Genomic DNA, 16844 nt, shown 5'->3' with positions numbered 1-16844 from the left:
TAGCATTTAATTTTGTGAACTCAACAGGGCTATCACCTGACCCTAAGATTTCAGGATTAGAAACTTGATTTTTTTCAACATATGGAAGGCAGTACTCTGACGGGACAGACTCCCGCTTGCCAAGTTCAGAATGATGCGTTGGGTCAGAAAAACCTCCTTACACTACAGAACTGTTATTCTATGTGCTACAAATACTTATATCCCTCCTTGCCAACTCCGATAGACACATTGCTCTTTTTGATGCTGTATTCCCAGTCAAGTTTTGAACTAGCTTTATTGCCATTTTGTCTTAGAAGTGACACTTCTCGTGGTGCAGTTTTCAGTAACATACTGCCCTGTTTCTCATTTAAACTTTATCCAGCTAATGCTAGGGAGAAAAAATACATAAATAAAAACACTTGTTTGTATTAAACATCTTCTCATCTTGGATTATACTTAAGATTTCGCTTTATGAGTCAGGTTTAAATCCCTTTAAAATAGTCTTATAAAGCTTGGAAATAAAAACTCCGTAATAATCTTGAGTAAACCTGTTGCCATTGATTTGGTTTCGGCTCTTAACCACCCTACAGGACAGAGCAGAACTACTCCACAGGGTTTCCAAAGAGCGGCTGGTGGATTCAAACTGCCGACCTTTTGGTTAGCAGCCAAACTTTTAACCACTGAGCCAGCAGGGCTTCACTGCACCACCAGGGCTCCAATAATCTTGAATAACCCATCCTAATTAAGCAGTGCTGAATTTAAATATTTTCTAAAGGTGACACTGCCTGCATTTGTTAACAGACTATTTAAATTAATTTATAAATTATGAAAATTTAGGAAAGCCTTATACTTTATTGGTATTACCATATTTTGAGCATTATCAACTTATAAAAATAAATACTAGCTTGTCACTTAAACACTGCTCTCAAAACATGCAAACAAAACAGCAAATAAAAAATATTGTGGGGTATCATAAAGTAACTGTGCCAAAACAAAACGGTTTCAGGCCACTGCTTCTTAAGACACTGGACCTACCAAGGTTAGGCGACTAATCTAAAGGTACATAGCTATTCCAAAAACTGTATTCCAATAGTGAAATACATATTCAACGTTCCCTTACGTTTCGCTGAAGTGACTACTACATTTCACGATAGGGTTCTGTAACTATGTCTTGATAACCATGAATAATTTTTGTCAAGGAATAACTTCTGGTTTTTTCCTGACAGACTAATCCCTACAGGAGCTACAGGTGGTTAATCTGGGCTCTACTGGCTACTAGGGTTGACGTGCGATTCAGTGCCGTGAACAGTTTTCTCTTTGTCACTTAGCCAATTTTAAAGCTGCTAGAGTACAACAGGACCCCGAGAAGCACCTGATAGGGAGACTGTTTCAATAACTGCACTGAATGTACTGACAACGGGGCTTGAAAATCCACATACCATTTGATTCGGAATCGAGTGAAAGAATGGCTTGATTATATTAATGTTGAGATAATGGACTGCAGTTACATCAACTGTTTTGAATTTTTAGTAGTTTTTTGGGGGGGGAGGGAAAGAAATCACCTCAGTTACAAATGTCTCAAATTATGCACACCATTTATGGATAATGCCAAATTACCACATCCTAAAATTTTTCTATATCTGCAATAAGAAAAAATCATCAGCAAATACAATTTTAGAACCTGCAAGTTTTTAAACTTTGCTGGAAAGGACTAAAGTTTTTTACTAAGCTATGGTAGCACAAGAACAAAAAGGAATTTGCAACTGTCTGAACACCGGATGCTGAGTTATTTGTTAAACATATTTTAAAAATATAGTGCTAGGTGGCTATTTTAAACCCCAGGAATCAATTAGATATTTTAGATGCTAACTAATAGGAAAATGACTGGAGTATTTAAGTCAGGTGAACAGCGGAGCAATAATAAGCTAACGGCCAAGCGATTTTCCAAAATTCTAAATGTAACTGTTGCAGTAAAAATACAAATAGTTCCATGGTTCCAAAGAGCAGATCAACTGGGTTTTACTGTATATAATTCAGTTAGACATCAAGATTCTCACAGCCTCCAATCTGCCTTTGAGATTCTACTAGTTCTCACTCCATCTCTTGTCTTCTCCTTCACACTGGCTCCAGGACAAGGATCACACATTTAATGTATAACACATATGACAGAGGATGAACATCCTTATACACAAATGTATCTCACACAGTGGTTAAAACAAAAGCATGGGACCCAGAAGAACACAGGCAAGGGGTTTAAATAGGTACTTCACAGAAGAGGAAACCAAAAGGGCCAATATGCACATGAACCTATGTTCTAACCTGCTTCATTAGACACTGAGATACCACTGGTCACAAATCAGCTGGGCCAAAATGGGACAGCATTATAACATCCAGTACCTACGAGGCTGCGGGAATATGGGCACTTTCATACATTGCTGGTAGAAGTGTGAACTGCTGGTATGAGTCAAGATAACTTCTTTTGGAAAGTAATATGGCAGTAGCAATGAAAATAAAGAATACACATATTCTTTGACATAGCAATCTCTTTTTAAGGGTCTATACGTTACGGAAAAGAAAGGAAGTCAATACATAAGCTATTCCCATTGCTGTCGAGTTGATTCCGACTCATTGCGACCCTGTAGGACAGAGCAGAACTGCCTTATACGGTTTCCAAGGAGCACCTGGTAGATTCGAACTGCAGTCGCAGCACTTAACCACTACGCCACCGGAGTTTCCACATAAGCTATATGTACACAATATTTATTGCACTATTTTGATTTTTTGGTAGTGACAAAAACTAGAATCCATCTGAGTCCATCATTAGGGGAATCGTTTTAAAAATTACAGTATACCCATAACACGGAATCTTCTGCAGCTATTAAAAAAAAGAATTAGATTTATATTGGTGGCCCAATAAGGTATCTACGCAGTACTGTTCTGTAAAGAGCACAGATTGGACAGTGGTATGTAAAGTATGATACCTTGTTTTTTAACTGAAACTTTTTTTTTTTTAACAGGTGTTCATTTATACTTAGAGAAAGAGTACAGGAATACATTCCAGGTTCTTAATTTTCGTTTCCGCAACAAGGGTTTTTGAATTGGGAAAAGGAGAGTACGTTGTGAACCCTGTAAAAATACAGCTAAAATTTTATACATATGTACATTTTTCTGGGAAGATGAGTCACAGCTTTCAAGTAATTCTCAAAGAATCCATGACACAAAAAAGCTTAAGAATCACTGATGTACCTTCTTTCCCTCAATGGTGTACAGCTTTAATCACTCACCTGCTGGTTATACCCACATCCATAGCGGGCTGACACTGTTATCCTCAGAAAGTCCTGCTTATAAGGTTGGCCTTTGGTTGGCCAATCGGTCAAAGAGCAGATTTTGAGAGGGTCCCTACCATTCCTTAAATAGTAAGAGTGGCTCACTGTGCCTCAACTGCTCCTACAAAAAATGTGGTCTAGACTGAACAACTGTTTGCCTTCTGGAAGTCTGGAATTTTAGTACATACTAGGCAAAGGGTGACTACATGACCGATCCCTGCTAAAAAGCTTGGACTCCTAGGCTCAGGTGAGCTTCCCTGGTGGACATCATTTCACACGTGTTGTCACAACTTGCTCTTGGAGGAATTAAGCACCTCCTATGCGACTCCACTGGGAAAGGACTCTTGGAAGCCTGGTTTCCTCCAGACTTTGCCCCATGTATCTTTTCCCCTTGCTGATTTTGCATTATATCCTTTCACTGTAAGTAATCTTAGTATGACTATATGCTGAATCTTACGGGTTCTCCTTGAGAACCCACAGGTGGTCTTGGAAACCTCCGACATTCTACCTCATGCTTAATCTAATTCAAAAATGATTCAAAAAGGCTTCTGCTTCCAGCAAGGATGGAATATAACAAAAACCAGATTTACCTCCTACCTTAAACAACTAAAAAATTGGAAGCAATGGTTTTCAGACATTAAATAACAGGTAACACGGAAAGAAGGGAGGCCTGAGAGAAGCCCTACAATTGTCCTAGCTTATTGCTTGGAGAGTTTCTACGCTGCAGCATAAGAAAGGAAAACCCAGAACCCAGAGGTCTCCTGAGTTGAGAATTCCAAGGCTTACAATCAGAATTCACACAGCAGAGTGAATTCTGCCACTGAGTCGATTCTGACTCATAGTGACCCTAGGACAGAGTAGAACTCCCCCGTAGGGTTTCCAAGGATTGCCTGGTGGATTTGAACTGCTAACCTTTTGCTTAGCAGGTGTAGTTTGCCGCAGCTCTCAACCACTGCTCCACCAGGGTTCCAGATTATATGATAGATTGTTAGATTTTTAGGAGTAATATTGGTATTATAATTACGGAGATGATGACCTTATTCTTCAGAGACATACGGTAAAGGGTCCATGGCCATGATCTCTGTAACTTCAAGTTCAGTGTCAAAAAAAAAGCATATATATACACATATATAGAAGAGAAAAAGTGCACACAAGATCAAATAAATATGGCAAAATACGAAAAACTGGTGAACCTAAAGGGTACGTGGGTGTTCCCTATAGTGTTTTTTCAACTTTTATGTTTCAACACTTTCAAATTAACAAAATAGGGCAGGAGGACGTGAGCATAGGGTCTGTACAGAAAGTAGTGAGGAGGAGAGTAGAATTATACTGAGTAAAAGCCACCTTGTAATTAAATGTTCAAAGTATGCAAACCAAACACACACTCAAATTTGTCTATTACTCCAACTTGCCATTTTCAAATGGTGCTTTCTTGAAACAGGACCTTTATCAAATCTGCATGTATTTCTTGGAAAAGACAAAAAAGTGGACCACAGACATTGAAGGTAAGCTGCCTAAATTCAAGTCAACTATCAGGAGGAATAAGGCAGACACTGTTGTTTCAGGTAATCGGTATTTTTGGAAGATAAAAACATCTGTATTTGCTCTTAGAGTAGATCAGAAAGACAAGAGAAAATAAATAGTGAAAATCAGGCAAAGAACACTATATAAAATAATCATCTTACCTCCTAAAGGCTAAAATCACGCTGCCTCTCAAATAAAGATATGAGAAATGCGATGTATTTGATTTCACTGCAAAAGAAATGATCATCATTAAATCCCAGACGGTAAAAAATTCTAAATTATCAATTTACTTGAAAATACATTGACACTAATTCCTTTTAAATTTCATTTTGGAAGTCTTATTTAAAAAATAAAAATGCTTCCATATTAAAAAAAATAATAATTTGCAATAATATACATTTAAATGCAATAATATGTATTTATAATAAAAAAATATCCTTTTAAAGCATTTTTACTTTATTCTCACGAATATATACAACAAATGAATTTATAGTCTTTCATATAAATGGTAATTACTAATATACCAGCATAATCAAGTGCCTGCTTGGTCCACACACTGAGGCTGTATGTTTACTGGGCACTGTAACCACTATGAAGGGAGAGACTGTAACTACCCTATAGGACTTCTGTCCTTTAAAGACGGTAGATGAAGAGGAAAGCTTTTCTTTCTAAGAGTGGTGATGGATTCTGCTGAACCATCCACACTTTTCCATTCTATTTTCTGCTACGATAAATGATCCGCATCCATACAAGAGTGACATTCCCAAGTCACAGTAAAATAAATCTTCGCAGCTACTATGTAATTGATTTACACTGATCTTGCCCTTTTTGGAGCTTCTGTTTGCTGTACTACCCATTTTGGCATCTAACAGTCCACAACTCGTATGTTTCAATGCTGATGTTATAGCTTGATTTGCTTTAAGGGAAAAATCAGGCCTCATGCTTTTTCTTCACATAACCCTTGCCATGATTCACAAGGGACGGCATCAAGGAGGCAAGTCCTGAATTTATTTTACCGTGCCAGTGTATTAAAATGGCACCATGTTATAAGTAACTAAGTTAAGCTATTCAGGATAAATGTAACTGGCTACTGAATGACCTCCCCCCTCTACAAAAAAACCCACACCCAGTGCCACTGAGTCGATTCCGACTCATAGAGACCTTACAGGACAGAGTAAAACTACCCCATAGAGTTTCCAAGGAACGTCTGGAGGATTTGAACTGCCGACCCTTTGGTTAGCAGCTGTAGCACTTAACCACTACACCACCAGGATTTCCAATGAATGACCCAAGATAGATGGAATTAGAGGGAAATTCATAGTAAAGGTAAATTCTGAAAACAATTAATAAATACAGTTAGGTGAAAATTTAGTTGGTTGGCTTAAAGAACAAACTCTTGGGAAGTCATAGTCATTTTAAGATTACTTATTCAATTCCTCTAAATGTAAATAAAAAATTAGCCAACACACATAGGAAAAAATATTTTAGATCAGCTGTTCTATTCCTTAAATAGGAGTGTAAGTTTCTCTGTGGTTTCATAGTGATTGAAAATCTAAAAATCATATAAACTGACCTATGCTTAGCCACTCAAGAAGTGTCAAGGTAGATACAACCACATCTCTCAGCAACCTTCAATTTTGCTTGATCAAATTTTTGGTGATTTTCCATGCCCACAAGCACAAGTGGGAAAATGTTTCTTACTACCCCACAGACTTGATCAAGATAAGCCATTTACTTTACTACCTGACAGTCCATATGATGTAGTTACCAATAGCGATACCTAGGGGCTGCCTGATCCAAGTAACAACAATTAAAGAATGAAATGCTCTTCAAAGACCTGCAAATCAAAGAGGGAAGGGAGGGCACAGGCAGGAGTACGCTGAAACAGTCTTTAGCCTTAGAGTTCCAGGTTTCTTTTTTTTTTTCCTCAAACTTAATAAATACCCTCTTGAGAATTTATTTTTATATTATTCACGATAGTATCTTATAGGAATATGGTCAAGTTTTTTATTCATTAAAAAGATGACCAGATTGGACTGGACCAAAAGCAAAGAAGTTTCCGGGATAAAATGAATGCTTCAAAGGTCAGCGGAGCAAGGGCAGGGGTTTGGGAACCATGTTTAAGGGGACTTCTAAGTCAATTGGCAAAATAATTCTATTATGAAAACATTCTGCATCCCACTTTGAAATGTGGCGTCTGGGGTCTTAAATGCTAACAAGCGGCCATCTAAGATGCATCAATTGATCTCAACCCACCTGGAGCAAAGGAGAATGAAGAACACCAAGGTCACACGATAACTAAGAGCCCGAGAGACAGAAAGGGCCACATGAACCAGAGACCTACATCATCCTGAGACCAGAAGAACTAGTTGGTGCCCGGCCACAACCGATGACTGCCCTGACACGGAGCACAACAGAGAACCCCCGAGGGAGCAGGAGATCAGTGGGATGCAGACCCCAAATTCTCATAAAAAGACCAGACTTAATGGTCTGACTGAGACTAGAGGAATCCCGGCGGTCATGGTCCCCAAACCTTCTGTTGGCACAGGACAGGAACCATCCCCGAAGACAACTCATCAGACATGGAAGGGACTGGACAGTGGGTAGGAGACAGATGCTGATGAAGAGTGAGCTAATTATATCAGGTGGACACTTGAGACTGTGTTGGCATCTCCTGTCTGGAGGGGGGATGGGAGGATAGAGAGAGAGGGAAGCTGGCAAAATTGTCATGAAAGGAGAGACTGGAAGGGCTGACTCATTAGGGGGAGAGCAAGTGGGAGTAAGGAGTAAGATGTATATAAACTTATATGTGACAGAATGACTTGATTTGTAAACGTTCACTTGAAGCTCAATAAAATTTAATTAAAAAAAAAAAAAAAAAGACGACCAGAAACATCTCAGCAAGCTGGAAGGCCACTGACAAAAGGCATCTAGTTTCCTCAGCGACAAACAGTTGTGAAAAATCAAGAGGTTGACAATGAAGTGGAATAGACAGTATGCTAAAAGGAAAAGGCAGCTCTCATGTATGCACCTTACGTGCCCAGATTCTTCGGCTAATATTTCTGTTTTCACCTTGTCAGTATGTACTATACAGAGTGGAAAGCAAAATCAATACACTCTGATAGCAGCCAGCATTAATAGCCAACCTTCAACTCAATTAAACCTCTGAGTCTGACAGGCATCATTTTTCATACTGGACACTTTTCACACTGGACACTTTTTTCCTTTCCAATATTATGATGAACTATTTTAAATGACATACAAGGCTAATACATAGCAATAATCTGGTTTTTACAAAGCTCCCACCTATATGATGTGAATATACATTAATCAGAGCTGAATTTTTAACATTTTAGGAAGCTATAAATTGGTAGGTTTGTATGATATATTTTTCACAAGATCTGAAAAACTACCAAGTAATGTGATGGACATGGGCAAAAACAAAGCAAGACTTTTAACCTCACTAAGCCTTTCTTTGGAGCCTTGGTAGCATGGTGGTTAAGAGCTATGGCTGCTAACCAAAAGGTTGGCAGTTTGAATCCTCCTCGGAAACCCTATGGGGTAGTTCTACTCTGACGTATAGGATTGTAATGAGTCGGAATCGACTCGATGGCACCCAACGACAACAACATGCCTTTCTTCATGTATAAGTGGGGGTAATTGATTAACGTGCAATGAGCGCTGTAAAGCACCCCAGCATCTATAAGCATTTAAGAAAGGTCTGTTGTGTGTGTGTGTTTTCTTTTTTTTTTTAAATAGTGACAGGCAGATGATTTCATAAAACTTACTACTATAATAGACATTGGTTTAGAAAGCACTCTCAGAAATATCAAATTTTCACAACCCCACAAGGTAGACAGATATGTAGCACTAACTCTATTTCATTACGATGAAGCACAGAGCAGAGGCTTATTCCAGGCCACATAATCGGCAACTGAAGAATAAATAAGACTCACGTCAACAGGGCCCCCACTCCAAACTCTACCCTGACACTATGCCATACCTAAAATTTCTTAGATTATCTCCAATGTCCTTCCAACTTTAAAACTGCTTCTCAACTACTGATGAGTTCAACTCATAAACTGTCTTATCAGTCTGGCCTTCACAAAATATATAAAAACTTCCTTGCTTTCATCATATGGACTATCTTGTATGCTCTCAAAAGTACCCGAAATCAGTATCTGTCAAGTTTACTTGCTAATGTTACATACTTACAGAATGATAAAACAAAGTCTAAGTTCCCATTTAGTGCTTCACTTCTCAATTCAGCTTGTGAAAATGTACCGTTGTCAACCGGGCATCCATTTTCCTAGGGATAAAGCATATTTTAATAATAACATGCCTTAGCTAAAAATATGATGATACGCTACTGAAATTTCCTACTTTTCCTATTTCTCTGTATCAGCATATTCTGATAATCTTTCATTTATGAAAAAATTTTTTCTAGAATACATAAATTGAATAACTGGACATTAGGAATGTTAAGATAAAGGAATTCCAACATTTCAGATCTAGTGGATACCTTCAAATTACAGATAATCTGTTACCCTTAGAGACACCTTCCTTCTAAGAAGATTTTACTATTGAAGACACTGTAACTATTTTCTCATTCACAGCTAAATAAAATTTCAGTGAGTCTATGTAAAAAGTCCACCACTTGTCTGTCAGTTTGTCCTGCTGTGGTGGTTTGTCTGTTGCTGTGATGCTAGAAGCTAGGCTACCAGTATTTCAAACACCAACAGGAGCACCCTTGGTAGACAGGTTTCAGTGGAGCTTCCAGTCTAAGACAGGCCAGGAAGAAGGACCTGGTAATCTACTTCTGAAGAAAATGTCCAGTGAAAACCTTATGGAAAGCAGCGGAACATTATCTGATACAGTGCAAGATGGGCCCCTCAGGTTGGAAGGCACCCAAACTACGACTGGGAAGAGCTGCCTGCTCACGGTAGAGTTGACCATAATGATGTGGATGGAGCCAAGCTTCTAGGACCTTCATTTGCTGATGTGGCACAACTCAAAATGAGAAAAAACAGCTGAGAACGTCATCAGAACACGGAATGTACAAAGTATGAATCGAGGAAAACTGGAAGTCGTCAAAAATGAAATGTAATACATAAAGATTGATATCCTGGGCATTAGTGAGCTAAAATGGGCTGACATTGGCCATTCTGAATCATATAATCATAAGGCCTATTATGCCGAGAATGACAAATAGAAGAGGAGTGACGTTGCGTTCATTGTCAAAAAAGAACATTTCAAGATCTATCCTGAAGTACAACACTGCCAGTGAAAGGAAAACATCCATAAGCCTACAAGGAAGAGCAACAAATAAAACCGTTTTTCAAATTTACACACCAACCACTACGGCCAAAGATAAAGAAACTGAAGATTTTTACCAAATTCTGCAGTCTGAAATTGATCAAACATGCAATCAAGATACACTGATAATTACTGGTGATTAGAATGCGAAAGTTGGAAACAGAGAAGGAGGATCAGTAGTTGGAAAACATGGCCTCCGTGACAGAAATGATGCCAGAGATCGCACGATAGAATTTTGCAAAACCAACGACTTATTCACTGCAAATACCTTTTTTCAACAATAAAAACAGCAACTATACACATGGGCCTTGCCAAATGAAATCACAAGAATCAAATCGAATACATCTGTGGAAAGAGACGATGGGAAAGCTCAATATCATCAGTCAGAACAAGGCTGGGGTCAACTGTGGAACAGACCATCAATTGCTCATATCTAAGTTCAAGTTGAAGCTGAAGACCATTAGAACAAGTCCACGAGAACTAAAATACGGCTTTGAGTATATCCCACCTGAATTTAGAGACCATCTCAAGAACAGATTTGACACACTGAACACGAATGACTGAAGACTAGACGAGCTGTGGGATGACATCAAACATGAAAAAAGCAAGATGTCATTAAAAGACAGGAAAGAAAGAAAAGACCAAGATGTATGTTGGAAGAGATTCTAAAACTTGCTCTTGAATGTAAAGCAGCTAAAGTGAATGGAAGAAATGATGACTGAAAAGAGCTGAACAGAGATTTCAAAGGGTGGCTTGAGAAGACAAAATAAAATATTATAATATGCAAAGACCTGGAGTTAGAAAACAAAAGGGAAGAACATGCTCACTATTTCTCAAGCTAAAAGAACTGAAGAAAAAATTCAAGCCTCAAGTTGCAATACTGAAGGATTCTACAGGCAAAAAACCGAATGATGCAGGAAACATCAAAAGAAGATAAAGTAAAGGAATACAAAAAGAGTCACCCTACCAAAAAGAACTGGTTGGCATTCAACCATTTCATAAGGTAGCATATGATCAAGAACCCATGATATTAAAGGAAGAAGTCCAAATTGCACTGAAGGCATTGGCAAAAACAAGGCTTCAGGAATTGACGGAATATCAATTGAAATGTTTCAACAAATGGATCCAACGCTGGAAGCGCTCACTTGTTTATGCCAAGAAATTTGGAAGACTGCTAACCTGGCCAACTGACTAAAAGAGATCCATATATGGGCCCATTCCAAAGAAAGGTGATTCAACAGAATATGGTAATTATCAAAAAGTATCATTAACGATAAACGCAAGTAAAATTATGGTGAAGATAAATTAAAAGCCAATTGTAGCAGTATATCAACAGCAACTGCCAGAAATTCAAGCCGGATTCAGAAGAGGACACGGAACGAGGGATATCACTGCTGATGTCAGATGGATCTTGGCTCCAAATTATGGATAACATTGTAAAGAACGGGAATTCCACAATGCTTAATTGTGCTCATGAGGAACCTGTACATAGGCCAAGAAACAGTCATTCAAACCGAACAAGGGGATACTACATGGTTTAAGATTAGAAAATGTTTATGTCAGGGTTGTATTCTTTCATTATACTTATTCAATCTATGTGCTGAGCAAATAATCTGAGAAGCTGGACTGTATAAAGAGGAATGCAGCATAAAGATTGGAAGGCTCGTTAACAATCTGCAATAAGCATATGACATAACCCTGTCTGCTGAAAGTGAAGACTTGAAATACTGATGAAAACCAAAGACTATAGCCTCTAGTATGGATTACACCTTAACATAAAGAAAACAAAAATCTTCACAATTGGACCAATAAGCAACATCATACAAATGGAGAAAAAGATTGAAGGATTTCATTTTACCTGGATCCATAAATAACACCCATGAAAGCAGCAGTCAAGAAACAGTGCATTGCCTTGGGCAAATAAAGTGTTGAAAAGCAAAGATGTCACTTTGAGGCTAAGGTGCATCTGACCCAAGCCATGGTATTTTCAATCACCTCATCTGCGTAAGAAAGTTGGACAATGGATAAGGAACACCGAAGAAGAACTGATGCATTTAATTATGATGTTGAAGAATACTGAATATACCATGGACTGCCATAAGAAAGAACAAATCTGTCTTGGAAGAAGTACAGCCAGAATTCTCCTTAAAAGTAAAGATTGCAAGACTTCGTTTTACATACTTAGGGTATAATATCAGGAGGGGCCAGTCCCTGAAGAAGTACATCATGCTTGGCAAAGTACGGGGTCGGTGAAAAAGAGGAAGACCCTCAACGAGATAGACTGACACAGCGGCTGCAACAATGGGCTCAAACATAGCAACAATTGTGAGGATGGCGCAGGACCAGGCTGTGCTTTGTCCTTCGTGCACAAGGTCGCTACAAGTCATAACCAACTCAAGCGCGTCTCAGGACAGCAGCATGTAAAAAGTGAGGTGAGGATCAAATTTAATTTGTTTTGTAACTCTAAATCATTAGTCACTTGTCCCAATATCATCATTTGTTTAATAATTTAAGTATACGGGCCAAAATTTAGCTCAAATATATTCACTGGGTCATTTTATGATAGTCCAATATTAAAAGCCACCTTGATAATAATAATTGATAAAAATAAATCCTGGTATATTTATACAACAAACAGTATAGAGGCATAAAAAAGAATTTATGGAATTATATTGATATGGAAAGGTGCTAATTGAACATACACATTGCTGGGTAATATGGATAGTACAATCCATCTTTTTCTAAAACATTTTTCAAGCATACACTCACATCTGAGAGGATCTACAGAGGTTAAGCAATAAGGGCTAGCTCAAAGAACTGTGGATGAGTTGTGTAGTCATATCACTCCTATTTCCTAACATCAGTAAACATGTATTATGTAATTTTTTGAAAATACATACAATATGCACTGTATCCATGTGTAGCTAAAGATAACAATGTATCAATATTGTAGATTCTATTAAGCACATAACAGAGTCATTGTCTCCAAAACAAATACTGAATACTGAAATTCTGGCAATGGATGCAAAAGGTAATTGAGAATGAATGTAACCAAATTTAAGACAAGTTCCCAAATGAGATCTGATTTTCCCTAAGATAAGCCACTAGTGAAAAACCAAAAGTAGTATCAAGAAGGCATTGAAATCCTGGGTCATATTTCTGCAGAGAAAGAAAACATTCTGGGAAATAAAATGTGGAAACGATTATTTGTTTTTTAACAGTAGAATATGTATAGCACAGGCTCAAAATACTCTAAGTTTTCAGGTAAAAGAAATAAACACTCAAGACATAAACTCTATCTGTAAGAGAATTATAATTATGTAATTATTTGAAGGAAAGAAAGGAACATTCTAACAATATTAGAAAAACCAAGGCATTATGTAAGTAAGCGCCTAGAAAGCAGATCTTTGGAACAAAATATTCCCTGGTAAATTATTTGTTACTCTGCCATGTCGTTCCTAATTGTACAGCTCTTTGCTTTGAAAATGGAAACAGCAACCCTTGCTGATCCAACTCACTGCCTGAGTCAACTTCTTCATATGCCCCTCATCAGACCCTTGTCTATTCTGCTGGGACAAAAAGTATTTGGCAGGTAAACAATGATTTGGAGACAAACAAAAGATTATTAAAATAAAAAATAACAGAGGATAGCAAATACACTATGCTTGCGTTCATAAAAACATACACTGAAAAGTAATATTCAAAAAATGAAAACTACAGTTGCATTACACCCATTACCCATTGCCACCGAGTCGATTCCAACTCATAGCGACCCTATAGGACAGAGCAGAACTGCCCCATAGAGTTTCCAAGGAGCACCTGATAGATTCGAACTGCTGACCCTTTGGTTAGCAGCCATAGCACTTAACAACTACCCCACCAGGGTTTCCATAGTTGCATTATAGGGTGAGATTAAGCAGTGAATATCGTTTTATTTAAATATTGGCATACTGTCTTTTTAACACAGAAGGAAAATGCAGCTTGTCCTTTTTAAGCTCAATCTATATAGATGTTACCCTATATTTTTATAAAGCTTTAGAAAATAAAGTTCAATAACCTTTTTTGGGGGGTCACCACTGCATTAAACATTAAGGAGAAAAGAAATTCTCTTCAATTATGAAATTAAAACCGCAGTTCCACGCACCTGCAGAACAGTCCGTGCTGACTTTACGCTATCAAAGCAAGGAAACACGTAGGTTATGTAAGTATCCTGATCAGGATTGATCCCCACTTCGTGCATTCCTTTGAGGACTTCAATAATACCTAGAAGATAAAAAATGGAAGCACAGTGATGAAAAACTTGAAATAAATTACAAAAGATCACAAACTTTGGTTCAATTACTTTCTGAATCACAATGCAGGAAAAATCCTCAGTATTTTGTTTTTCTAAAAGGCAGAAAAGCAAACAGAATTGGAAGTAAGACGATAAAAGAAAAAAATAAATTCCTCTATTCTTCATTTCCCTCTATTAACTCACCAGTGAGTATTAGGGAAATGCCCTAGAAATTATGACTATAACGAAACTTCAAACAATTAAGCAATATGCCTAATGTATTTGGCACCCCAACTGAAGAGAGATGATAAAACACCACTGCTATTATAGGGCAATGGTGGACCTAGACAATGAAACTTGGCAAGAATAAATGCTAGCAAAGTAGATGGACTTTGCAGGGTGGGGTTCGTAAGGGGAAATCTGTCAAAGACAAAGCCAGTTTCAAAAGTGCTTTTAAGTACTTACATAAAAAAAAGAAAAAATCCCTAATTGTTACTAACTTCTGACTCCTTCATATTTTACAATATAAGAATATAAAATGGATAGAGAGCAATTTGATTGTAAGGAATTATTGTCTCTTTGCATTTAAAATTTAAAAAGTTTAGTTGTTTCTCTCCTTTCCCCATCCGCAAAGTCTTTTAATAACTTCTTAAATGGCCATTCCAAGGTTTCCAAAACCTCAGTTAGCTTCAAATAGTACAAACTGATTTCTTTATATCAGACCCAGTTAATTCTAGAAAAGTGTAAAACTACTGGAGTGTCACCTGACTTGACAGGTGCTGTAGTTTAACATAAAGGACACGCTAGCTTTGGTTTTTAAAATTTACTTCTAAGTTTCATTACTTTCACATTAAAACTTCCCCTGAAAGTCCATTTTTGCCCTATATCCCCTACAGAAAAAAAAATTTCTATAAATGTGTTATATAATGTGCTCTAGTACAAAGATATATGGCCATGTCTGACTACATTATATTTGTATATATTTTTTTAAATAAAATGCAGAGTATGGACAGCTTTTTACATTTTAAAAGATCTTTATATTTAAAATTACCTAATTATCTTCAAAATCTTAGAGGTTTAAATGTATTTTTCAAGATGTAAAAACAATTAAAAAAAACAAAAGCATGTGCTTATTTATTATAAACTTAGGAGAATGTGTGTGTAGTTAGCCATTTAATACACATAAACAACAATATTTTTAAACAAAATCTGGGGTCTTAAAAGCTTGTGAGCGTCCTTATAAGTTACAACTATTGGCTCCATCCCAACAGGAGCAAAGGAGAAAGAAAACCAAAGTCACAAGGAAAATGTTAGTTCAAAGGACTCATGGACCACATGAACCACGGCCTCCACCAGCCTGTGTCCAGAAAAACTACATGGTACCCATCTACCACCACAGACTGCTCTGACAGAGATTACAGTAGAGGGTCCCAGACAGAGTGGGCAAAAAATGTACAAAATTCAAATTCACACACTCACAAAAAAAGAACACACTTACTGGTCTGACAGAGACTGGCGGAACCCCCGAGACTACGGCCCCTAGACACCCTGCTAAGCCACTCCCAAAGCCCACCTTTCAGTCAAAGATTACACAGGCCTATATAACAAACAACAACACACGTGGAGAACGAGCTTCTCAGTTCACTCAAGTATACACAACCAAATGGGCAACACCTGCCCAAATGCAACCATGAGAAGGCAGGAAGGCACAGGAAAACTGGACTAATGGACACAGGGAACCACAGAAAAGGGTGGAAAGGGGCAGAGTGCTGACACATTGCAAAATCTGCAACCAATGTCACTGAACAATTTGGGTAAAAATTTTTGAATGAAAAATTAATTTGCTCTGGAAACTTTCACCGAAAGCACAATTAAAAAAATTAGAATGATTCTTCAAACAATTCACTGGGAATCAGTACTAATAACATTTATAATGACCATAAAAGGAGGTGATCACACCGTGCTCTTCTTCAGGTGCAAAGATGACTAAGCATCTGAAAGAACGAAGCTAAGTTACCTTTCAACTGCTAATCTAATGTCCCCAACATCCTTTCTGGCCAGTAACGTTGCTTCCATGACCACCATTTAAGGTAAATAATTAGGTTTACAGTGAGACACTCTGGTGAAGTGACACGAAAAGCTTTGTAGCTTAAAGAAACCTAGCTCTCAACCCTGGTTCTGTCACTTAATGGCAGTCTAACTCTGAGCAAATAACTTCACCTTTCTGAGCCTTTATCTCTTAGCTTACATACTAGAAATGGCAATATGGAAACTGCTTTCCAGACACTTTTATACATATTGGTTTGCTTAATTCTTCTAACTACCATACATGGATTAAGCGAGGCAGTGCGTCTCAAGGCACTCAGTGGAAGGGACAATGGAATATGAAAGACATTCTTGTGGTCTACGCTTAGTGCGATATTGAT

At 37.8% G+C, this 16844-nt stretch overlaps 1 protein-coding gene across 1 annotated transcript in view; it reads right to left on the bottom strand.

Moving 5' to 3' along the window:
* LRPPRC (leucine rich pentatricopeptide repeat containing) overlaps window positions 1-16844 on the bottom strand; it is a 118672-nt gene that overhangs the window by 74634 nt on the left and 27194 nt on the right. The window contains exons 12-14 of the mRNA XM_010595900.3: window positions 14290-14408; window positions 9045-9138; window positions 4991-5057 (exon numbers count right to left, since the gene is read on the bottom strand). Of these exons, the coding sequence (XP_010594202.2) occupies window positions 4991-5057; window positions 9045-9138; window positions 14290-14408 (280 nt within the window). The remainder of the gene's footprint in view (window positions 1-4990; window positions 5058-9044; window positions 9139-14289; window positions 14409-16844) is intronic.

This window comes from Loxodonta africana, chromosome 26 (genome assembly GCF_030014295.1).
Source record: "Loxodonta africana isolate mLoxAfr1 chromosome 26, mLoxAfr1.hap2, whole genome shotgun sequence".
NCBI lineage: Eukaryota > Metazoa > Chordata > Mammalia > Proboscidea > Elephantidae > Loxodonta > Loxodonta africana.
This window is presented reverse-complemented; position numbering and strand designations above follow the sequence as displayed.